The sequence below is a fragment of the Haliotis rubra genome, unplaced genomic scaffold (genome assembly GCF_003918875.1).
Source record: "Haliotis rubra isolate DU_JTF1 unplaced genomic scaffold, ASM391887v1 Scf467, whole genome shotgun sequence".
In the NCBI taxonomy this organism is placed as follows: Eukaryota; Metazoa; Mollusca; class Gastropoda; order Lepetellida; family Haliotidae; genus Haliotis; species Haliotis rubra.
In genome coordinates, this window is record NW_025767154.1 from 80,604 (window position 1) to 105,252 (window position 24,649).

General features: G+C 42.0%; 1 protein-coding gene across 1 annotated transcript in view; it reads left to right on the forward strand.

Annotated features, from left to right (window-relative positions):
• Positions 1-321: 321 nt before the first annotated feature.
• The window catches only part of LOC124290484 (protocadherin Fat 4-like), a 35,639-nt gene continuing 11,311 nt past the window's right edge, over positions 322-24,649 (forward strand). Inside the window, exons 1-18 of the mRNA XM_046727195.1 lie at positions 322-383; positions 2,488-2,678; positions 5,986-6,213; positions 7,562-7,818; positions 8,092-8,275; positions 9,010-9,424; positions 9,742-9,935; positions 10,707-10,928; positions 11,718-11,895; positions 12,942-13,025; positions 13,539-14,277; positions 15,038-15,221; positions 16,007-16,430; positions 17,247-17,440; positions 17,941-18,171; positions 18,914-19,170; positions 20,024-20,207; positions 23,802-24,228. Of these exons, the coding sequence (XP_046583151.1) occupies positions 322-383; positions 2,488-2,678; positions 5,986-6,213; positions 7,562-7,818; positions 8,092-8,275; positions 9,010-9,424; positions 9,742-9,935; positions 10,707-10,928; positions 11,718-11,895; positions 12,942-13,025; positions 13,539-14,277; positions 15,038-15,221; positions 16,007-16,430; positions 17,247-17,440; positions 17,941-18,171; positions 18,914-19,170; positions 20,024-20,207; positions 23,802-24,228 (4,655 nt within the window). The remainder of the gene's footprint in view (positions 384-2,487; positions 2,679-5,985; positions 6,214-7,561; positions 7,819-8,091; positions 8,276-9,009; positions 9,425-9,741; positions 9,936-10,706; positions 10,929-11,717; positions 11,896-12,941; positions 13,026-13,538; positions 14,278-15,037; positions 15,222-16,006; positions 16,431-17,246; positions 17,441-17,940; positions 18,172-18,913; positions 19,171-20,023; positions 20,208-23,801; positions 24,229-24,649) is intronic.

Sequence of the window (24,649 nt, forward strand, 5' to 3'; positions counted from 1 at the left end):
AACCTGGGGTCGGAGGATCTGGTCGATATAACGTTGGGCAGTGACTCCATTTCCCCGACCTGGCCCAATATTCTTGAAGAATACTGGCCCTAATCTCTGATTCAGGCCAATCGCTGCCCATACCATAACACTCGGACCTACCCATGCATCATCTTGCATTACACATTCGTCAGCAAAGCGTTCACCTCGTCTTCGCCATATTCGAACTCGGCCGTCAGCATGAGAAATGCAAAACCGACTTTCATCAGAGAACAATACCAGTCTCCACTGTTGATGACGCCAGTTTCGATGCAACGTAGCCCACTGCAGACGATTCTGACGATGGCTCGGTGTGAGGATAGGACGTCGAACTGGACGACGACAACGGAGGTGGACTGCTCTGGGTCTGCGCCGAACTGTCCGCTTATTGCTCGGTTGTGACGTCCAATAGTCTGTCGGGCAGTCTCGTTGGCAGATAAGAATCGATCCCCGATGTGCGAACGTTGAATGTGTCGATCTTGCCGTGGTGTTGTGACTCTCGGACGTCCAGGACGTTGGCGGTCAGCAGTGGTCTGTGTAGGAGCAAAACGTTCCTGAAGACGGTAGATGGTCGTTATGTGCACATGGAATGCATTGGCAACATCTGCAACACTCTGTCCAGCTTCAAGACGGCCGATGGCTTGTTCCCTCTGTTGCGTCGTTAACCTTGACATTCTTGGTGGGCGTTTGTCGGGAGTGATTTCAAACTGATCTGAGGGCATTTTTATACCCCTATGTGTCCGTGACATAATGCGCATCATGATTTTCATGACAAACTTCTGCAACCACATCCCACGGCCAATTCAATTGCTGCGTTTTGGCGATGTGCAATATCCAAGAGAAATCACCAAACAGAACCTGAACATTAACAAACTGTTTTCTCACAACAAAGGTAACCAATGTGTAGTTACACTATAATATTTAAGAATGTTCTGTCGAATATTTATTCATTTTGAAAAACTTGCGTTTTTTATGCGGTTCAGTATAGAATAAATATAGCAAAGTCCAAGGGCTTCTTTTCATTTCATTTTATGAATATCATTTAGGATCTTTTTTGTTGACAGTAAAATATGTTCATTTCAGAGATTAGATGCTGGTCTAACTTATTGTCTGAATATAACTTCTTTGACCAGTTATATTGCGGCGCCATGCAGTGTAGCCACGCCTTAGCGTGATTCAGAACAAGTCTCAATATTGAATACTTGCTTGGAATATATCACATATTAGGAATAACAATGTTTGTGCGATTGGATATTCTGTATGTCACCCAATAAATAGCATAGTATGAGTATTGTGAGACATACATTAAGCTTGAGAAAACGTCTTTAGTGTCGTATTCCTGATCTCTCATACTCCCTTGATCGTGAGGGTCAGTTGTGTTAGGGTCAACACAGGTTATCCTCAGTTATTGGCTCTTGGCGAACGTATTCTATAGCGGCCCCGGTTCCTTTGACTCGCATTATACATTGTACCACGTGATACATGGTGTTTAGAAAACAGAAACACACTCTGTTATTAATCTCTTCATACACAAAAAGAATCATGTCATCGGGACATGGCCTTTTTCATTGTGTTAAAGTTCCAACTTATATATAATATTATTCTCAATTATATATCAAGGCAATAATCAAAGACATCCTTTAAAATTGCTTAGAAAGAACACTTTGTCTCTTTGAACATATGTCACCTGTTTAAACTTTGATTTGTTTGAATATCACAACAAATTGGGAATGTCAGTATTTTAGTATCTCTGTTTAAGCAATGGCAATAATCTTTAAAAACAATCATAACATGATTTATCTCGACCTTCCAAGTGCAATTATTACTGAGAAATAATTGCTAAATGCGTAATTCTACCTCACATGTAATATTCCCATTAAGCTAAGACCCGCCTGATCAAGATGTAGTAATTTTGGCCTAGCTGTAGCAACTGGAAGATATTCCAAAACTTCATATACTGAAAGAATTTGTCCACTTTGCAGTTCATGAAGTTGAAGATGAAGTTCTTATTTATTTTATTGATACCGGTTACAGTACGCTGAAACTTACCTCAATAAATTTAGCAGATGTTTACAGGAAGAATACCAGTTATGCAGCACTTTGTTAATGTGAGTAGCAAATTATGATACTATGTACATGTATAACATTTGCTGTTGTCTGTCTAAACTTCAACAGTTACAGAAAAAGGATGAATGTTGTACTATTGGATATCAGAAATGTTGACACAAGAACACTCTCGCTATGTGTATGATATGAACATGTTGTAATGAGGGGACCCATGGCATTCATGCTGAAGTATATGTTCTCTCTTCGTCATACCATATACACATCAACATCATCAGAAACATTAGCCATGAACCGCTTGGACAATACTTGTTACACAAAATATCCTGTAAACAGACACCGGTTCTTGATATAAATATTTCTAAATGTTAGAAAATGTAAGATTTAGTTATTTCCGATATCCAGAGCTTCCGACGGCTTCAACCGTATAGACAACGGCTTAACGTTGTTCATCACTGACGTGGACGACGTGAACCCCGTGATCTCTACTGGGGGCACATCTGTTCAGGAGGAGCTACCGATAGGGACCAAGGTGTATGCATTGTTTGCTGTCACCGACGAAGATACATTCAAGAACTTCACTTATCAACTAACAGGTAAGGATAAACAAAGCACATGATGAGATACATTGTTGAAGTTGTCTGCAAGTAGGTATATGTGATAAACAAAGCACATGATGAGATACATTGTTGACGTTGTGCAAGTATAATATGACCAGAAATTATTGAGAATTTTAGGAATATGTTCAATTGGATTTCTAGTATAAATAACCTTGACCAGCTATCAAGTGCTTGGTTTCATTCAAGAGAGACAACTCCGTTAATCCTTTTTCGTTAGTTTGTGAAGAGTTATCCCCCCTTTGTTTACTTGCTAGCAGACGACATTTTCAGTGATTCTCAGTATGGATGATTTAGAGAAGAGGAATGTGATTTTAGAGTATTATAACAAGGACATCAGATCAGCCAAAGTGATTTCAAGTAGAACAGGCATCCCTTTGTCCACTGTTTATTGTGCTTTGAAATATATTGCAAATGGATATGGCATTGAGCACCAGGGAGGCGCAGGTAGGCCCAGAAAATTGACTGTCGGTGACAGGAGGCGGCTTGGTATTCTTGTTTCTAAAGAGAAACGAAGGAGTTTAGAAAACTTAAGGCTGGATATGATTGATAGAGGAACTGTGAATGTCTGTAAGGATACAATTAGAACTGAGCTGCATGCAGTGGGTTGGCAGAAAAGTCGAGGAATTCCATCACCGATCATGAAACCTGAACAAAAGGAGCGAATGTTGAACTGGTGCCTACAGCATAGAAATTTTAACTGGGACGATGTAATTTTCTCAGATGAAAGTTCTGTGTGGCTGTTTCCTAATACGCTGAAATTCTGGACCAAACAAACTGAAAAACCTTTGTATCAGCGCCCAAAGTACAGTCCGAAATTTAACGTGTGAGGTGGCATATCTGTGTTAGGGGCAACGCCCCTCTGTGTATTTGAAGGGAATATGGACAGCGAGCAGTACACAGATATTCTCGAGGGCCATTTACTTCCATCTTCTCACGTGTTCTATGGAAATTTGTGGATTTTCCAGCAGGACAACGACCCAAACCATCGTTCAAAGCATTCACAGGCCTGGTTTCGGACCCAAAATATGACATTATTAGATTGGCCAAGCTATAGCCCTGACCTAAATCCAATAGAAAATGTTTGACGACTTATTAAGGAAAGTGTCAATGAGAAAAATCTGACAAATATTGCTGAAATGAAAGAAGAGTTGGTCCGATATTGGGACAGCATGGACCACGACTTTCTAACTTCTTTGATCAGTAGTATGCCCCGCCGCATTGATGCCTGCATTGCTGCCCATGGTGACTTGACAAAATACTAACTGTTCACCTGTCTTTGAATCTGGAGTTATGTTCTGCTAATATTCACATTTAATACGTGAGTAATGAGTGAAAAAACATAAAAAAATTACAATCTTAAATTCTCAATAATTTCTGGTGGTACTGTAGGTAAATTTGATAAACAAAGCACATGATGAGATACATTTTTGAAGTTGTCTGCAAGTAGGTAAATGTGATAAACAAAGCACATGATGAGATACATTGTTGAAGTTGTCTGCATGTAGGTAAATGTGATTAACTCTATACAGTATGACAATGTGCAAAGCAAAACGAGAAGAGAAAGCTACAAGGTCAGACTCCAATGTCCGGTTGTGGAAGTTGTATGTGTCACGAGAATTTCCGAAGAAATCAAGCTCCCAAACTGCACGATTTTACAGCCATGAAGGGCATGACCTCGACCAGGACGAGCAAGGGGCGGTGTCTTTCGGTTATGAGCACAAACATGTTATTTATTGGAACCAAACGGTTAAGAGCTTTTTATAAAGTTGTTTTATGGTAACAACTTCTGTTTATACTTTATCACGACTTGTCAGAACTAATTCTTGTTCCTTCGTCATTTGAAGTATGAGTTGAAGTATGCACAGAGTTAATACATATTGATGGAACATGTTAACACAAGGTGGGAAATTGTACAAAGATAACAATATAGTGACGAAGTCAAGAGGAAGGGATCCGCTTAATAGTAATAATGATAACAACAAACCTGATGTTATTGTTTTTGGTAAGGCCAATGAATTTATTTTTATCACTGAATTTTCTGTCCCTTTGGACAGCAAATTGAAACGATTTAGGAAAATGCATGCTAAATATGCGGACCTCGCCTTTTTAATGCAGAAGGCTGCAGTGCAGTCTTCATATTCTCCGGAACGTTCTTGGTGGTTTCGACCAGGCAGCGTTTCCTGGGAGAAGTCCTATTCGCTGTCTGGGCTGCATGTAGAGGGTACAAGGGCACTGAGCTGATGATGAGCCTTACCAGCCTGACTGTGCCAGGATCACCCGAACCCTCTCTGCTGCATACTATATTTAATCTGTAAAATATATGTTTCTATAGCGCCTAACTTCCATCCATACAGGTTGCTCAGTGGCGCCTTGTACAGGAGATATAAGGAAAAGTCATTCAGAATAGCTAGTCAAAGGTTTGCTTGAAGAGTTGTGTCTTTACGAGAGTCTTAAAATGAGGTTTGTTAGAGAGAGTCCTTATAGGAAGAGGCAGTTCGTTCCACAGTAGAGGAGCTGAGGCAGAGAAGGCTCGATCACCCATTGTTGTTTTCGTGATTGGGACTGATAGGCGAATATGGTCGACAGAACGGAGAGTACGGGTTGGATGGTATATGCTGTCAAGACTTCTGAGATAGGGACGCGATGATTCATCATAGACACGATTTTGGGCTAGAAGAAGTATCTTGTACTGAATACTGAATATGAATCCAAGATTTCTTGCAGGTGGAATGGTGCAACATTGCTGTTGCCAATGTTAAGTGACAGACCTGCAGGCACTTGTAAAACTGCTACTTAGGACCAAGAAGTAGAAATTCTATTTTACTGTCATTTAATGTGAGAATATTCACAGTCATCCAGCCTCCATGACACAGGCTACAATTCGACTAATTGCAGCAGCGATTTCAGATACCTTATGGATATGTAGATCTGATTGTCGCAGCAAAGATACGTACAAATCTACAAAGTATATATATGTACCAATGTACGAAGATAACAAGTATATATTCACGAAGCTAATTAGATAGGGCACAGGTTACAGTAGCGCAAATAGGGTTGCGCAACAGAGAGAAACATTACCAGTCTTCCTATGTGCGAGCGAAGCAAGCAAAGGTTGGCAACGTACTTCCTTCGCTTCGTTTCTTAGTGTATTGTTCTGAAATTATATATCATGTCTAGTATTTGATGTTTTAAGAGCAACATGTTGCATTTGTTTCGGTCAGTTAACATCTCATAATCTGCAAGCAGTCAGTCACTCATTCATTTAATCCATCCACGTGTGCAGGTGCTGACATGGCGTTTTTCTCAGTCGATACTGATGGTGTGCTGAAGATGGAACAGAGACTAGACAGGGAGATGAAGGGCACTGTGTCGGTGACGGTAACAGTATTTGACTCTGCCTCGAACAGCGCCACTTCCGATCTCACACTCACTGTCACAGACATCAACGATAATTCTCCAATATGTGACCAGGACATGTACTTTATCAACATAGCAGAGGGCACATCTGATGGTAAGGGCATGGTCTATCATAGCAGAGGGCACATCTGATGGTAAGGGCAGGATCTATCATAGCAGAGGGCACATCTGATGGTAAGGGCAGGATCTATCATAGCAGAGGGCACATCTGATGGTAAGAGCAGGATCTATCATAGCAGAGGGCACATCTGATGGTAAGGGCATGATCTATCTCACACTCAATAGGTTTCCAAATTCTAGTCACTCTAGTCGCTCTAGTGAGGTTTGGCTGTAAGCAGCACCCTAGTAAGAAACACAACAGTGTCCACGTACCCTACTCACTAAAATGATCAAATCGGTAAGAACTGTTAAGGCCATAATATGACCACACTGTCCACACTGGACTTTAAGTCCAAAACATTATTTGATATCTGAATTCAACGTACAATTTTATCAAGTTTCTCCCTTTCAAGTGCTGTTATTGTCACGTGAACAGCAGCGTCTATCGGTATGCTTGGCTGTCATAGGTCACAGGCGGGTAACACAGTGGTCGAAGCAGTATCCATTTCTACCGTTCTGCGTAGATTGTTACATGCCATTGCCGTATTGTTTTACAGCTCGTCCATTTACTTGATCTAATATGCATGGTCTAGCTCCTGAGTACATCAGTGAACGCCTATCAACCTACACTCCAAGGAGAGATCTCAGGTCAAGATCATCAAGAGCACTGGATGTTCCTATGACCAGGAAAAGACACTATGGGGATAGATCGTTGTCCAAAGCCGGCCCCTGGCTCTGGAACCGTCTTCCTCGACACATTCAGAACATTGTCAATCTCGACCAGTTTAAACAGCAACTGAAAACCCACTGTTCAACACAGCCTTCGCCTAAGCGCATTTGAGCAATATGTTGGAACAGGCGCTATACAAATATTAACCTTATTATTATCTATCATAATATGTCGCAATTGCTGGAAACTGTCACGCATATTTTATTATTCAATAAAGCAACAATAACGGTGAGAATATTTGTTAGAATGATGAGGAAAGGCTCGTTAACAGCCAAAAAATGAAAATTCGCATCTTTTCCCTCCAAGCAACAAATACGTCAACTAATATCAATCTGAAAGTGAATAATTTAGCGGCCATCACAACTTACCTAGAGCAAGGCAAGCCATAAATACGAAATATTATTGCTTCCTAAAGCAAGCCTGGGGCATGACATGTTGATTGGCGACGAAGCGGAGCAAAAAGCATGGTTTCCCCGTCCATTTTAGGCTTAACGTACCGGATGCTCATCAATTACACAATGTTATTAATTGTCCGTCTTGTGCCCATGGAAAAACGGACGTTTTCGTGTTTGTAGAGAAAAATGTAGTACCACATGTTATATGTATTCTTCAGAAAACATTAAACTGATGGAAGCAATCAGCTGCAGTGACGATGACGATGGCAGTGCCAGCGACATGGCTGCGACAATTTTCTCCGGAGACACCAACAACATATTCTCCTTCACAGGCTTAGAAATGTTTGGATCACCGAAACTGGCGGACTATGAGACTCTAGAGGGCAGTGACTACAGCTTCTATTTGACTGTACATGTCACTGACCAACCCACCTCGGGGCCGGTTATGACAGGAACCGTCCATGTTGTCGTTCAGGTATAGCATAATCAGTGTGTGCGTACGTGCGTTATATCCATGTAACCGCAGACAGATAGTGTTGCTCACGTTGGCCGGGAGGTTTACCCTGACTAGACGATAAGTGATATAGGCCAAATATTTTTGACATTTCAAATTCAACCACCGCCTCTTCCGGATTCTTGTGTTCTTTCCTCATTCCCAATCATATCCTTTTAGTAAATCGGAGATGTGGTCGGTTTGTATTTGTTAAACTGAATTAGATAAATCACGACAGCTATTCCTTCGCTTCAGGTCTCGCCCGCCAATGAGCACGACCCGTTGTGGAGTTCGCCCTCTTCAACAGCAGGAGAGTTTCCGGAAGTCACCATCTCTGAGGACACCCAGCATGACGCCGTCATTGTGACATACACAGCTACTGATGATGATCACGGTGTTGACGGAACGCTGTCCTACGAGATCGTGTCTGTCACAGGAAGTAAGTAATAGTCTCATCAGGGTCACGAGGACGTTAATCAAACTTGTTATCCATGATATTACTCAGGTTCAAATGAAACTTGTTATACATATGTACTCAGGTCCAAATGAAACGTGTTACCTATGAGATCTACTCAGGTCCAAATGAAACGTGTTACCCATGAGATCTACCCAAGTCCAAATGAAACGTGTTACCTATGAGATCAACTCAGGTCCAAATGAAACGTGTTACCCATGAGATCAACTCAGGTCCAAATGAAACGTGTTACCTATGAGATCAACTCAGGTCCAAATGAAACGTGTTACCAATGAGATCTACCCAAGTCCAAATGAAACGTGTTGCCTATGAGATCAACTCAGGTCCAAATGAAACGTGTTACCTATGAGATCTACTCAGGTCCAAATGAAACGTGTTACCCATGAGATCTACTCAGGTCCAAATGAAACGTGTTACCCATGAGATCTACTCAGGTCCAAATGAAACGTGTTACCCATGAGATCAACTCAGGTCCAAATGAAACGTGTTACCAATGAGATCTACCCAAGTCCAAATGAAACGTGTTACCCATGAGATCTACTCAGGCCCAAGTGAAACGTGTTACCAATGAGATCTACCCAAGTCCAAATGAAACGTGTTACCTATGAGATTTACTCAGGCCCAAGTGAAACGTGTTACCAATGAGATCTACTCAGGTCCACAAATATATCGATTAATGTAATTACATATGTTTCAAGGTGATGGCAGTGATGGAAGCGGCAAGTTTCTGCTTGATAGTATAAACGGAGAATTAAGGGTATCGGACATTCTGGACTCTGACACGGAGACAGGGGGGGCAACCCACTACGACATCGTGATCAAGGCTGTGGACGGAGGCGTCCCACCAAAAAGTGTAGAGGCAACACAGAAAGTAACACTTACCAACGTCAACGACAATGCTCCTGTATTCAAAAACGCTCCGCTTGAGGTGACAGTAGCTGAAGACGTGTCCATAGGTGATGTTGTTCTGCAGCTGACTGTTACAGATGCTGACGGCGACACTCCAACATTGTCAACAATAGACAGCACAACTTTCACGATAAGTGCATCGGATCTTGTGACAGCAGCATCCTTAGACTTCGAGGCTGCGACCTGTTACAGTGTAGTTATGAGGTTGGGTCAAGAGTTTTACTTGTTATAAGCTTCTTACTTCTGTATATAATATGTGTTCCAGCAATATTTAATTAAAGGGTTCCGTGCGGTACAATGGAAATCAAATGTTGTTCTGAGTAAACATTTGCTCGAAAGGACAACACCTGCAATACAACCCTATTCATTATCTGTCGTTCTAGCTTTCACGGGTAAAGTATTATCATCTAGTTAAAAGGTAGAATGTAGAGCTTGCCACGGTACCGTTTTGGTCCTGGTATCCCACGTGTGAAGAACGTCATGCAGGCAATGTTTACATAGTTTACCCTGTCTTTCTGTAGTGCGACTGACGGCACCTTTACGACCCCCTTGCCAATAACAGTGACGGTGACCAACGTCAACGACGAAACACCAGTTATAATAGTAAACACGGACTTCAAAATATTTGAGGAGACGCCCGTTGACACTGTCCTCCCAGGAGCCTTCACCGTCAACGACGCGGACGTTGCGGACACATTCACTTATAGTCTAGCAGGTAAGGTCTTGGCACGAAAGCTGCAATAACATTTGAGAGATGAAACAGACAAAGTCTCAGTATATATGATGAGGCACTAAACGTTGCCACTGCTGAGGTTAACATGTTGTCTGTGCCGCTCCTTTCACAGGTAAACGCCCCCGGATACAGTACTGGTTAAATGTACTTTTACATTCAAAATCAGCTTACTGTGCTGCCTGGTTCAGGCCTTATACTGGTTGCATTTGAAATGGCTTTGATATGGCTGCCATACTAGCGATGGGAAGTGACACATGTGACATAATTCAGCGTATATACAAATAAACCAGAAACTCTCACTCAGGACTGGGACATACTTTAATTGCAGGAGAAACACAAAAGCACAGTCCCAGTGATTACACGTTATGTTTACACATGTAGAAGGAACTATAACACATCAGTGAATTTTATAATCTAAAAAAGAAAATGAGAATGGAACACATTTGACTAAAATCATAAAGGGTGATGGAATGATGGTAATGGGTGGATAAAAAAAGGCAGGACAAGGTGGAACAATCAGCCAAGGAACATAGCAGTGTGTGAAGTGAAAAACCGGACTTTTAAAAGGGACTCGTTCTTCCGATTAAGAGATCCTCGTCACACCTCTTGTAGCGCCATAACAGTTGAGCGTACACGTCTCCCGATCATGTTATAGGCGTCTCTATGGCCTTCTGGTAAAGTATACTATTACAATTGTATAACTTATTTCTATCACAACAGTGATGAAATTGTTTAAGTACCATACATCTGCAGGAGCTGACGTCTCGTATTTCACAACAACTTCGTCTGGAGACTTGAAGATGGCAGATAGAATCAGCTTCAGTGGTCGAAACGTCACCGTTGATGTAACGGTGACAGACGGCGCCTCACACAGTGCGACGGCGACGTTGACCATCCCCATTCAGGACATCAACGACAACTCTCCACAGTGTGAACACAATGTGTATGAGGTGGAGGTGAAGGAAGGAGCGGGAGGTTGGTGAACTCTAGTTATGAATAAGACTGGAGTGACATCCATGTCTGTATCTTCCTCATGGGCGTTTTAGATGTTATTAGATTCACAAAAAAATGTTTAAACTAACCTTTCGGTAATACACGTTAGTGGTTGCATTATGAAGAACAGTCATATAATAATAGCATCAGGGTAACAGAGCATTTCATATACATCATTACCAGTCAATGACAAGTAGCAACTAAGCTGAACATAGTCACCAACTACTTCAGTTTACCCTGTACAGAGGTAGGCCTTATTCCAATGCTGGATACATACCCGTCACTATTACACATACACAAGGGTGCTCGGAGGTCGCAGTGTCCGGGAATCGCGAAGCAGTCTTTGACTCTTATTGAAAAGGGTTTTGGTTTTTACAACAGCACACTTGCTTGATAATATGTTTTATAAAACTTTTCCCAAGAGTAGTTTCAATAAATTAGTCCAGGGTAAGTGTTCCATCCTATATTTCGGTTATGACCGCTGAAGATATATATGCCTTATAATCCTAAACACAATCATGCCCTGGTCATAATTATTTGTCCATACTGAGTGGACATTTAAGACTCGTTCTGATCAATATGGCCTCAAGGACCAGTGATTATGACCAAATCTAGATGTTGTTATATCTGAAGGATTTGTTTCATATAATAGTAATATTATCATCAAATCTGCAAACACTTAAGATTCTCGAATAGATTTGTTTTATGCAATACAGTTCAATGGTTCTGTGAATTTACCTATGTCCCTGACCAAATAATATGAATGTTCAGGTTATGTGAAACTGAAGGACGCGATCACGTGCAGCGACAGCGATGGTGAAAACAACTCAGTTATGCAAATCAATATCACCAGCGGAGACGACGGTGGGCTGTTTGCCTTTCAGGGCTTCGAGCTCTGGGGAACACCAAACAACATCGACTATGAAGCTCTTGCGGCGACCAACTATCGGTATTACCTTACCGTCATGGTGAAAGACACACCGGACCATGGAGAGCCGCGAGCGGACAATCTCGCCTATATTGTCACGGTAAGGGCAGCACACTCTTCTTGACATTGTATGGAACTGGTAACCCAACCGTCATTTCATATTAACCAGTCATTGAACAAATAGCAAATGAAGAGTGACACATTAGGGAACACACATTTGAGTTTCAGGGGAATGAATCGAAAGCATAATGAAGACCCTGGTCGAAAAGGTTGGGGCGATTGATTCTTTTGCATGGGTAACTGAGTCACTTCAGCATCTCCTCACAGAGACGGCTTAGCCCTGCAGTCTACTGGTGATAGATCATGATAGAACTATGGCACTCCGGGTTTTGTTGTATCTCACTCGACAGCTATCGGCCAAACAAAAATGTCAATTCTGATACAGCCTGGGAAGAACAGAACGCACAGCCTCCAGATGCCCCAACAAACGTCTTTGCTGTGGTCCTGAACTGACCACAGAAACTTGCTGACGGTGTAGCCTGAAACGCAGTGAAAATTGAGCGCAGAGCAGTCTACGGTTGACATGATCTTCTCCATCCGACAGCTGCTGGAAATCTGCAGAGAGCAGAGGCATTCATCAACTGCACGAAAGCCTTCGACAATATGGACTGACTTAGCTCCTGAGTATGATCTAGTCCAGATTGATATGAGTGAGTGAGTGTTACGCCACTTTTAGCAATATTCCAGCAATATCATGGCGGGGACACCAGAAACATTTATATGCCAAGACAAGACAATCTGCCTCACAGACCTCGGTCAACTAGATTGTGTTACAAGTTACTCTGTCCTTGGCGGATACATTCAACAGGCTGATACATTCAACAGGCTGATACATTCAAGGCGCATTGGCAGAACATTCACACCGCTGACTAGAAGAGTGTGGGATACTCTCTGTAGACTCGGTATCTCAGGTATACTGCTGTATGACAGCGAGGCTCGGAGGAACATCCTCTGAATTAGCTGGAGTGAACTTGTCATAAACTCTGAAGTTCTTTCCTTTGCCACAGTCATAAGTCCCTTCTCAACACCACCGGCGACCCTGGGCTCAGCCACGCCCGTCGTATGGAGGACAACAAGAAAAGTGCTCTAATGTAGAGGTATTTCAACTATGTGGACAGGCAAAGATTTTGTTAAGCCAGAAACAAGGTCACCTCTGAAATAAGGCGAGCTAAACAAGCATCCTTCAATAGTGAAATCACTGCATCAATGCACGATTCTAAATCATTACACAGACTTATGTCCCGTCTTCTTGGCAAGGTTTCCACGCACCCTCTTACGTCATCTCAGGCCCATGAGGCTCTTCCACAGCGCTTCCAGCAGTTTTTCATGGACAAAATCCAAACGATCCGTGACTCTATGGCAGATGGAAACAACATGTCTGTGTCTGACCCTAGTGAAGTTGATCTGGAACCTATCAGTCGGTCCAGTGCAGTGTGTGTTAGACTGTCAGAACATCTCCAACAACACGATTTGTATGACAATCTCCAGTCTGCATAGCATGGTCATCACAGTACTGAGACGGCACTAGTCAAGGTCCTCGATGATCTGAGGCGTGGTGTTGATGAACACAAAGTTGGTTTATTAACCCTTCTCCATATAAGCAGTGCCTTGGATACTATCGACCATGACAAACTCATCCATCGTCTCAGGGGTGATTTCTCCATTGACGGAACGGCTCTTACTTGGTTCCAGTCGTATCTGTCGGGTCGTGTTCAGACCGTCATCATTGATGGTCATTACTCTGACTCGGCCAGCTTCAAGTATAGTGTTCCACAGGGGTCGGTCCTTGGACCAGTCCTGTTCACATTGTACATAACAGAGCTCGGAAGCGTAATTGATGAGCCCCGTGTGAATCGTCATCACTATGCAGATGATGCCCAGGTGTATAGATGTTTCACTCCTGACAAGAACCAAACAGATATTGACATGTCCCAATGCTGTGTCAGTATCAAATCCTGGATGCTAGTAAATAAACTAAAATTGTACAGCAGCAAGACCAAATCTATTCTCCTGGGTCCAGTGAAACTGAAGGATCTGTGTGCTATTGATTCCTTCGAGTTCGACAACTCACATATTCCTTTTGCAGATCAAGTCAGAGATCTTGGTGTAATCCTAGCCTCAGATTTGTCACTTGTCAATCATGTCTACAATCTAGTTAAGACCTGCTTCATCTCACTACGGAACATTGGCAATATCCGTCAATACGTGACAACTGAAACAGCAACAACTCTTGTTCTATCCCTTGTCATGAGCAGACTTGACTACTGCAACTGTCTGTTGACCGGTGCAACCAAGTCTCAGATACAAAAGCTACAAAGAGTGCAGAATGTAGCAGCCCGCATTGTGACAAGATCCAGAAAGAATGATCATATTACTCCTATTCTATACTTTCTACACTGGTTGCCCGTGGATTTCAGAATAAAGTTTAAACTTCTCTGCCTTGTCTTCCGCTGTCTGTCTGGAACTGCCCCTACATATTTATCCAGTCTTCTTTCTCTGTACAAGCCTTCTCATTCACTCCGTTCAAAGATAAAAGAACAGTGCGGTATGGAAACAGATCCTTTGCCTATGCAACACCAGTGGCCTGGAACAAACTTCCACAGAATCTCAGGGACTGTACTGACTTTGTCACTTTCAAATCCCAGTTAAAAACACATTTGTTCTGCGCTTTGAGCATGGACTGCATGGATACCAGCGCATTACAAATGTGTTATGATGATGATGATGATGATGATTTGATGATGATGATGATGATGATGATGATGTAGAAACTATGGAAACTAGTTTTGTCCCGTTTCAATATGAATATTCTCCCAATACTGGCCAATATTACTAAAATGTAGCTATAAATAGAAACATTCAAAATGATATATTCGTCACAAATCACAGGCAACCTCCATTAACATGTACAACATATGCAGGAACAAAGTTACCTCCTGTGTGACTCGACAGTGGAGCCAGAGGTTTTATTGAACCTTAAAATCGAACAAAGTGAGATTTGCATATGACATATGCGGTGAGTATGAATGGCAGAGTACATTTGTTCCCTGAAAGACTCGAGTGGAAGAGCTGGTTCGCTAATATAACCAATTCTGTTTCCTAGGTGACGGGAGAAAACGAACATACTCCCCAGTTTACCAGCCCATCGTTATCTGGAGGTAACTTTCCCGACGTCAGTATTTCGGAGGATACCAGCCCAGGCACCGTGCTGGTCAGTGTGGTAGCCACGGACCAGGATCACGGCCCGGATGGCGAGGTCCATTATGAGATTGCCTCTATCGTGTCAGGTGAGGAACGATTCGAAGGGATAAGTACGACGCACAACAATAAATATTGCTCAGGCCTAATTCTTTTCAATACTCCCTTTATCGGGCAACACCAATGAGCTTAATGCCGATGGTAACCCACTGTGTTGTTCACCGCCTCCGTAGTGTAGTGGTTAGAGCGTCCACCCGGAGAGCGGAAGGTCGCGGGTTCGATCCCCGACCGCGTCATACCAAAAGACGTTAAACTATGGTACTTGTTGATCCCTGCCTGGCGCTCGGCATTAATGGGTACAACAAGGACTGGTCGGCTCGGAGTCAGTATAATGTGTCTGAGTGGGGTATTCATGCTTCACTGCGGCATGGTATCTCAGTGGGCTAGCACTATAAAACCAGCTTGAGTCTGGGCTAGTACAAGCAGCCGCACATACACACGCATGCATATCGTCATATGAGCGAAATATTCTCAAGCACGACGTTAAACCCACTGTGTTGTTGATACACGTTCAGCCAATCAACAGGAGAGCCGAGATACCAGATGCCGGCTTAGAGAGCGTTAATTACTGTACAAACAATCAATTGGGCGGTTTTTATTGTGCCGAGATACGGAATAGACTGACGCCGGATTAGAGGTCGTGAAAATGATAATAAATTCACTAGCTTCTGTCGGGACCAAATTCTAGTGCCGATATTGAGAGCATGCCGGATTGAAGGGCTTCCACTGTAGAGGGCTTTCACTGTATAAATTATACTCTTTCTCCGAAACTACTGTACTCATACTGTTCAAGTTATATTTCTTAACTTTCCAGACACAGGCGTCAACGGCAATGGCGTGTTCTTTGTAGATAGCATCAGTGGTAACGTGTACGTTGGGAAGGCTCTCGATTCAGATGGTGACACGGGAGGCGTATCTTTCTACGAAATAGTTATCAAGGCGGTGGATGGAGGTGCAACACCAAAAGAAGTCCAAGGTACAATGAAGGTCACATTAACAGACACAAACGACAACGCCCCTGTGATGAACGTAGTCCATGACGTCAAGATGTCCGAGTTAGCGGCTGTTGGTGATGTTGTGGTGGAGGTGACAGTCACAGATGCTGACGGTGATACCCCGACACTGACGATAGGAGGAGACCACGTTGCCTTTTTCTCCGTAACCGGTAACCAGATCACCTTGCAGAGTCCTCTGGACTATGACGATAGATCCAAAGCTTGCCTGTCAGTGCAAGTAAAGTACGTATCACGTATCATTACACAACATTTCGTTATCAATGTTGACATCTTAGCTTTTGTTGTCTAAGTAAAGATAACAGTTGAAATAGTTTAAACTCTCATTGGTGTAAATCATGTGAGTATAATTGAAACCTCATGACATCCTTTGCTAGTGAAATGCTACAAGTCTTGTTCATGTAGGGGGTTGAAGTATTGTAAAATTATTGTCCTCCTGAGAGAGTACGGAAGTCCCAAAACATTCAAAGTAAATTTAAACCCACTACTATTTTTAATCGTAGTATATATGTTATTTTAATTTATGGCTAGATTATCTAAAATTGCTAGTAGCTGATGGGATGGTGTCAATCCATCTAGGGTCCATGCAGGAAGCAAAGGTACTGTATGTCCCAATGGTCCATAGTATGGTTTTCTGCCTTCAGTTGTTGGCAATATATTGCCTGTTTTTATATTGCATTGTTTTCTGTAATTGAAATATTTTAGATTGTCATTCTAATTTTATGTTCATATGTGTGATATTCTAGTTCTTCATACTGTCCTTCGTTGACAGGTTTTTATAAGTTACCTTTAGTTATTGTGAAATCATAACTTGTTTTAGTCACGATATGGCTGAAATACTACCGATGTGACTTAAACTCACTCATTCACTCACTCACTCAGTGTTCATGTAGGACAAGGCCTAGCAACCCGACTGTCCCCACACATCACTGAGCAGTAGTTACACTATCAACCACACATTTGTCTGCAAGGTGAAATGATACCTCATTGCTCCACCACTGTAGCCTACAACCTCATTTATTGTCAGCTCATCCATTGCAGTGCTTCCGATGGAGTGTATTCAGTAATGGAGACGTTGACGGTCACAGTCGAGCCCGCCAACGACGTCAGCCCAAACATTTCCGTGAACGCTGACCCAAGGATGTATGAGGAGTTACCTGTCGGGACAGTTGTGGCAGGGATTTATGAAATCATTGACATTGACGAAGGGGACGCCGTAACATATAATTTAAGCGGCAAGTATACACCTTGGTACATAACCGGGCGGGTGTGTCGGTACAACTATACATCAAGGACAGCCTGAAACATTGAAGAACATATGCAGGATGAGCAATGTATTCATTTTAACGGCTAAACTCAGATGGTATCTTTGCTAATCACACAGAGCTTGTGGGCATCGGGCACTCAGAAGGTCATACATACACTGTGTTAAAGCTACCAATAAAACTGTGAAACTAACACCTGGAATGAAATAAATACAATATATACAAAACCTACAATTACTTTCCGCAGAAATAGACTCACAAATATATACTCACTTGTACAAATGCTTACCAAGTAGCCAGTTGAGAGGGATTGGTAACAGAGACGATTCGAAAATTAATGTGTAGGTAACAGAACTGTAATGAAATACAATCTGACATGTCTGTCAGTTTAGCTGATAGACCAAGTGATGCATTCCGATCCATGTAAATATGTGAACCCATATAACCTCCACCATAACTTACTCCCACAGGCCTGCATGCTTCTTTCTTTGACATTTCGGGGTCAGGAGAACTGATCATCAGTTCCACAGTTGACCGAGAGACAGTTGGTGACGACCTGACCATCACAGTGACCGCCACTGACGCCGCATCTAATGTCGCGTCAGAAGACATTACCATCACTGTAGTGGACATCAACGACAACGCACCGAAATGTGAAAAAACCGTGTACACTGAACATATTGAGGAAGCAAGCACTAACAGTGAGTCGTACCGTCAAGCAGAGATAACGATTGCCGGCAAGATGCATCCTGCTGGTGGAAAATAAACCAAGTATTTTTCATGTGACTATAGTTAATATATTATTACCATGACTACTGAACTATAGTCACATAAAAAAAATTGAATGTTCTTTACAGTTAATATATTTGGGCAGTATAATTACAGAGCTTGTTTCAATAGCAACTTATAATTGTATTATAATACGGACGTTGTACAACATAACTGTGATATTGTGTAATACGTTAGTGTTGAGCCATAACCCCAACCCCTTTCGTAACACGAATCACGTCATGTTAGAAATAAGGTACTTAACTGTCACAAATGATTGTTTTGTATTTTATGCCACTGCAGATGAGCTAGTGAGTGAGTTCTGTTTAACGCTGGACAGAATACCAGTTATAAATGACGGAGTGTCAGCTATGAGAAGAAGACCTTAAGATAACAGCATCTTGAGCTGTCCACTGTCGGGAAAGGGATGTAACGCCGTATGTACCTGTTCCCCGTCCACTCAATTAAACATATTCAGTCTTTCAGGTTGACGCTGTGGTTACTTTTGTTACTGACTTTGCGACATTAACACTTTCGACAGGACTGTACAAAATGGGAATCACAACAACTATGTACCTGGGAAGCTGTGAGGTCGATAATAGTTACCATTTCAGCCCCTTCATTGAATTTCCTCTTTGCCTTTTGATTGACAAGTTACGCATATTCCCTTCTCAGGTGATGAGAAGATCATGTCTGCCCTAACGTGTAGCGATGCTGACGCTGGTGATAATGCAGTGTTAGAAGTGGCTGTGACCGGGGGGGACGCAGGCGGATTGTTTCAGTACAAAAACATGGAGTTGTGGGGCGATGCGAGTCAGATAAACTACGAGGACCTTGAGGCCACAGACTACAACTATTACCTGACAGTTAGCGTGTACGACAAACCTTCAAAGTGGCCGGCACTCACTGGTGTCGTCATGGTAGTCCTAGAGGTAAGTGAAGGAAGGCAAATGTATGCTGTTGGTAATGCTCTTTAGTTTTGTTCATATAGTGATCCCGCATGGCTTGACATGTAAATTCAATGTATTTCAAAATAGTTTTATGTATTCACAACTTTAGTCAAGTTATAAATCTTGCTGGGCTACCTTCGGCTCGCAGAGTACTCCAAAGTTACATGGTCTCAGGTGTGCACGCCTAGCTGTTGTTACTGCTTACCAATAGCTCATATTTATAATATCGTTATGGATAATTCATATTTCGTCATGGTAATCAACAAAACTGACGTGGAAAAACAAGTATACACTGACGTCTTATGGCGGCTAAATATAAAACACACCAGAAATAGTTATTCAAGTGGTGATGTGTTTTATACGGGTTGTGTTCAGCGACTGTTTTCAGTCCAGTAATATCCAAGTCAAATCCAATTTACAGTTACGTACTTTCGTGTGAGGGGTTTTAAATACAGATCTGTGGTACACTAGTTGTTGTACTGTCGACACTGCTCTGTAATATGTAAAATCCATGTAATGTATGCCGTGTTCTAGTCTAGTATGACTGGCATCCTGCCGATGGAACTTCAACTATACATTCCTGTACTTGCTCTATTCATAATGTTTTATGTAGAAGCAAACGTGCATGGGACCGTTCATAATTTTTTTTTTGGGGGGGGAAGAGAATCATGATTTTTAAGGGGGTCAGCAATTTTGTACATGACATGCAGGGCGGTCACTTATTTTGTACCTACATTTTAGGGGGGTCATTCACATTGTGCATGCTTCTCCATAACAATCCTCATCACCCCCGTAGCCATAAATTATGAACGGTCCCTAAAGATTACGACTCCAGGTTTCGGGAACGAACGAGTTTATCCCGGAGTTCACTTCTCCGGCACCGACGTCTGGTAACTTTCCCGATGAGACGGTTAGTGAGGATACGGTCCCAGGCACATCTCTCTTCACCTACGTAGCAGCAGACGAGGACCACGGCGACGACGGGAAAGTGCACTATGAGATCGTGTCAATTACAACAGGTATGACACATGTACCTGTGGGGCCGGAGAGGTGTAGGATGGTCGTCCACTACACACCCCGTCAGTGGTCCACCATGACTTAGTATTGATGTAACAATTACAATGATAACCAATCTATATAATTGGGAAAAAAGGTATCGCAACCCCCCATATGTGTTATAGTATCAAATGTTACCGATAACATTGGCAAAGGAACGTAAACAAAGCTCACTTTAACTTACTATTTGCAGCATGATACATTGACCCTAAAGTTGAATGGCAAATCTAAACGCAAAAAAGAACGATAAATGGTGTGTTTTCTGAGAAGCACACGTGGCCCAACATTTATTCATTTTGTAGAGCTAATAACTATGGTAGCTAATAACTATAAATAGACTATGTCTCTGAATATATATAATTTTGAAGGAAACAAACATTCCATTTAAATTGCAAAGGAGCCCCAGTGAGTTGGGAGATTGAAATCTAGACTTGCTTTGTCGACCATGAATATTGGTCTTGTGTTCAGAGGATGGCCACCGGAACGTAGTACAACAATCCATTCCAGGATGTCAGGGATGTAGCACTGGCCATTCACATAAAGTCATTTGAGTCAAGTTTACAGTCATTTGAGTCATGTTTACAGTCATTTGCGTGTCCACACACACCATCAATTAACCCCCGCCATACTGCATTTGCTCCAAGATATTCCCTTGTGCATATGCAGTGTTTCTGCGGCGCCAAACACGAGCTCGGCCATGGACGGAAACTATCGCCTTCCATCCGACCAGTTGACCTGTCCACATGAACTCAAATTCAAATTCGAGCTGTTTTGGAAAACAACGGACGTCTGATAGGTCGTCTGGCACTATAACCCGCCGAGTTTAGGGGATTTCGGACCGTTCTGACTAACGACAATGTGGAAGCCACTCTGTCCTTAACATGCCACATGCCTTAACATGTCATTAACGGATGAGTGAGTGAGTGAGTTTAGTTTTACGCCGCACTCAGCAATATTCCTCCAATTCTAATTCCTACATCTCTATCGATCACTGGTACGTTCCAAACTTGATTATTGCTCCATCGTGTATGGTGGAGCCTGCCAAAGTAACCTCAAACTATTAGATTCTGTCCACCACCACGGTCTATGACTTTGTCTTGGTTCCTTTAGAACTTCTCCTGTTGACAGTCTCTACGTTGAGGCCGATGAGCCATCTCTTACACAACGCCGTATAAAACTATCCTTGCAGTATGTAACAAAACTATATTCTAATGAGTCAAATCCTGCATTTAACTGTGTTTTTAATCCTCTTTATGAGGATCTGTACAACAAAAAGCCTTCTCTTGGTCCGTCTCTTGGTTTGAGAATTAAACCATTCATTTCTGCTGCCGGCATTGAGCTGGACAATATAGCTCCTTCCCGTCTTCTTTCTTCTCCTCCTTGGCAATTAGTGAGACCACAAGTTGACCTCACACTGACAAAATTTAAGAAAGCAGAAACTAATGATTTACAGTATAAACAAGAATTTAGTCAATTAAGAAATAAATATAATACATATAAATCCTTATTTACAGATGGATCCAAGGATGGTGGCTTGTGCCACTGTCATTGGATCCAGAACAATATCTTCTCGACTACCAAATAATAGCTCTATTTTCAAAGCAGAAGATAACGCCATATTAACAGCTCTTAAATATATAAATACACACCGTAAATATAAACAATACATCATCTTTTCTGATTCTCTTTCGTGTCTTCAGGCTATTAAAAATCTTTCTTGTAAACATCCACTTTTATTAGAAATTATTGAATTGTTTAATGAGCTTGCTACTGGCCAATGCGAGATCGTCTTCTGTTGGTTACCCAGCCACGTTGGCATTTCTGGGAACACAATGGCCGATCTTGCTGCCAAGGCAGCACTCAACAAATCTGTGACACCACTTCTTATTCCATACTCTGATTACAAAGCTACCATTAGATCTTATATTCATGATCTGATGCAGAAGAAGTGGTAGGTATTAATAAATTACATGAAATAAAACCCTATATTGGTTACACCTACTTGGGATGTCAGTCCAGATTTGAAGAGGTCATCATGCGACGATGTCGCATTGGCCATACAAGGTACACTCACAAATACTTGTTAAAAGGTGAAGATCCTCCGTTTTGTATCTTTTTTGTGATGAGAGAGTCACAGTCAAGCATCTCCTGCTTGACTGTGTTGAATTCTCCATCATAAGGGATAAATATTTCAATGTTAAAACTGTTAAGGATATGTTAAGAAATACTGTTCATCTTCATTTAATTCTTGCTTCTTTAAAAGAAATTGATTTAATTAATGAATTTTGATAAATTTGTTCTGTAGATAGATGTGTTTTAATTATCGGTAGTTTTGATTAGTAACTTAGATTGTTAGTGGCTGTACTCTCAAGGGGGGGTTGAAGTATCGTAAAATTATTGTCCCCCCTGAGAGGGTTCGTAAGTCCCAAAACTTTGAAAGTAAATTTAAACTTACCGGGATTTTTAAAGGTAGTATTCTTGTTATTTTAATTTTGGCTAACATTTCTTATAATCGCCAACGGCTGAAGGGATGGTGTAAATCCAACTAGGGTCCATGCAGGTAGCGAAGGTACTGTAAGTCCCCATGGTCCCTAGTATGGTGATCTACCTTCTGTTGTTGGCGATCTTTAGCCTGTTTTTATATTGCATTTTCCCAATAGTGCTATTAGTTTTAAACTTTCCACGCTAGTTTTAATTCTAATTGTGAGATTCTAGTTGTTTTACTGTCCTTCGTCGACAGGTTTTTATAATGTACATATATTCCACTTCAAAATCAAATATGTTCTCGTCACGATATTGCTGCATTATTGCCGATGGGACGTTAAATAATAGCTCACTCACTCACTCACTCAGCAATATTCCAGCTATATGGCGGCGGTCTGCAAATAATCGAGTCTGGACCAGACAATCCAGTGATCAACAGCATGAACATCGATCTGTGCAATTGGGAACCGATGACATGTGTCAACCAAGTCAGCAAGCCTGACCACCCGGTCCCGTTAGTCGCCTCTTACGACAAGCATAGTCGCCTTTTGTGGCAAGCATGGGTTGCTGAAGACCTATTCTACCCCGGATCAGTAACGAATGAAGTCATATGATTCCGAGAATGGTTGTATGCTCCCGTTGTCACTCCTTGACGATCTGAACGCAGACGGTCCTTAACGTCATTTGGATGACAACCACCATTTCTTGCAATGGCCCCCAATGGCATACCAGGATTCCACATGTCAATGAATTGCTATTGTTGAGCAACTCTCACTTTGGGAGGCTCCATGTTTAGTTTTCAACAAAAAAATCAATCGATTTTCCAAGTTATCGAAATGTAGATTGAAATTGTACACATGCTCAATGATGGGTAAACGTATTGCACGTAGCACATGCATGTCTAAATTCAGTGTATCTTGCGTCCGAAGGGTGAAATAGTCATAAATCAAACATAATTATTAATGAAATGAATATTAATGACTAAATGGGGGTGAGAAATCATTGATGTTACGATACTTTTTTCCCAGGTGTATAATCAATTGACATTCCATAACATATTGTCTACTCCACAGACACCGGCAACAGCGCATCAGACACATTTGTAATCGACCGAGACAGCGGTATTTTACGTGTGGGAAAAACATTGGATGCAGATGTTGCTACTGGGGGTGCTGTGTCCTGCAACGTGGTTATCAAAGCTGTGGATGGTGGCTCCCCCCCGAAAGAAACTCAGGCTACACAGAAGCTGACACTTGTTGGCGTCAACGACAATGCCCCAGTGTTCACTGATGCCACATTCAAGTTCTTGGTGGCGGAAGACGTTGCTGTTGGCCATGTTGTAGCAACTTTAGGTATAGACGAATACGACGGTGATGTGGTTACGTTAAGTGTTACCGGGTCACAAGCAGCAGTGTTTGCGGGTGATGCGACTCAGCCGAATCTACTGACACTGGCGACTCTTGACTACGAGACAACGAAGTGCTACTCTGTAGAAGTCGTGTAAGATTCCTGTTTTGATTAATATATAATCTCATTTATTCATTTGGGTATCAGCAAGAAAAGAGAATATGAAATGAAGTCTGAATGAATCTGTAAGACTAATGTTGCACCATATTGTCCTGGTGGTATTACAGTTGTAAAGGTTTCTTTACCGCAGAGTATTTCTTTGTCCCGGGTTTGTGACCATGCAGTGTGTGTCTACCAGACACCGACCTCGGACAAACAATTCAGACAATGGAAAATTCTGTGTGTCACCTACAAAGGAAGGGGGTGGGTGGTGAATGAGTGAGTGACAACACATGTGGCACGTGCTGGCGTCAACTGTTTCTGGGAAGCAATCAAGACAATATGCGCCAAAGGAATGTCATATTTTATCATATAAACTTGAACAAATTTAAGAAGTTATAAGTCACCTTTATTC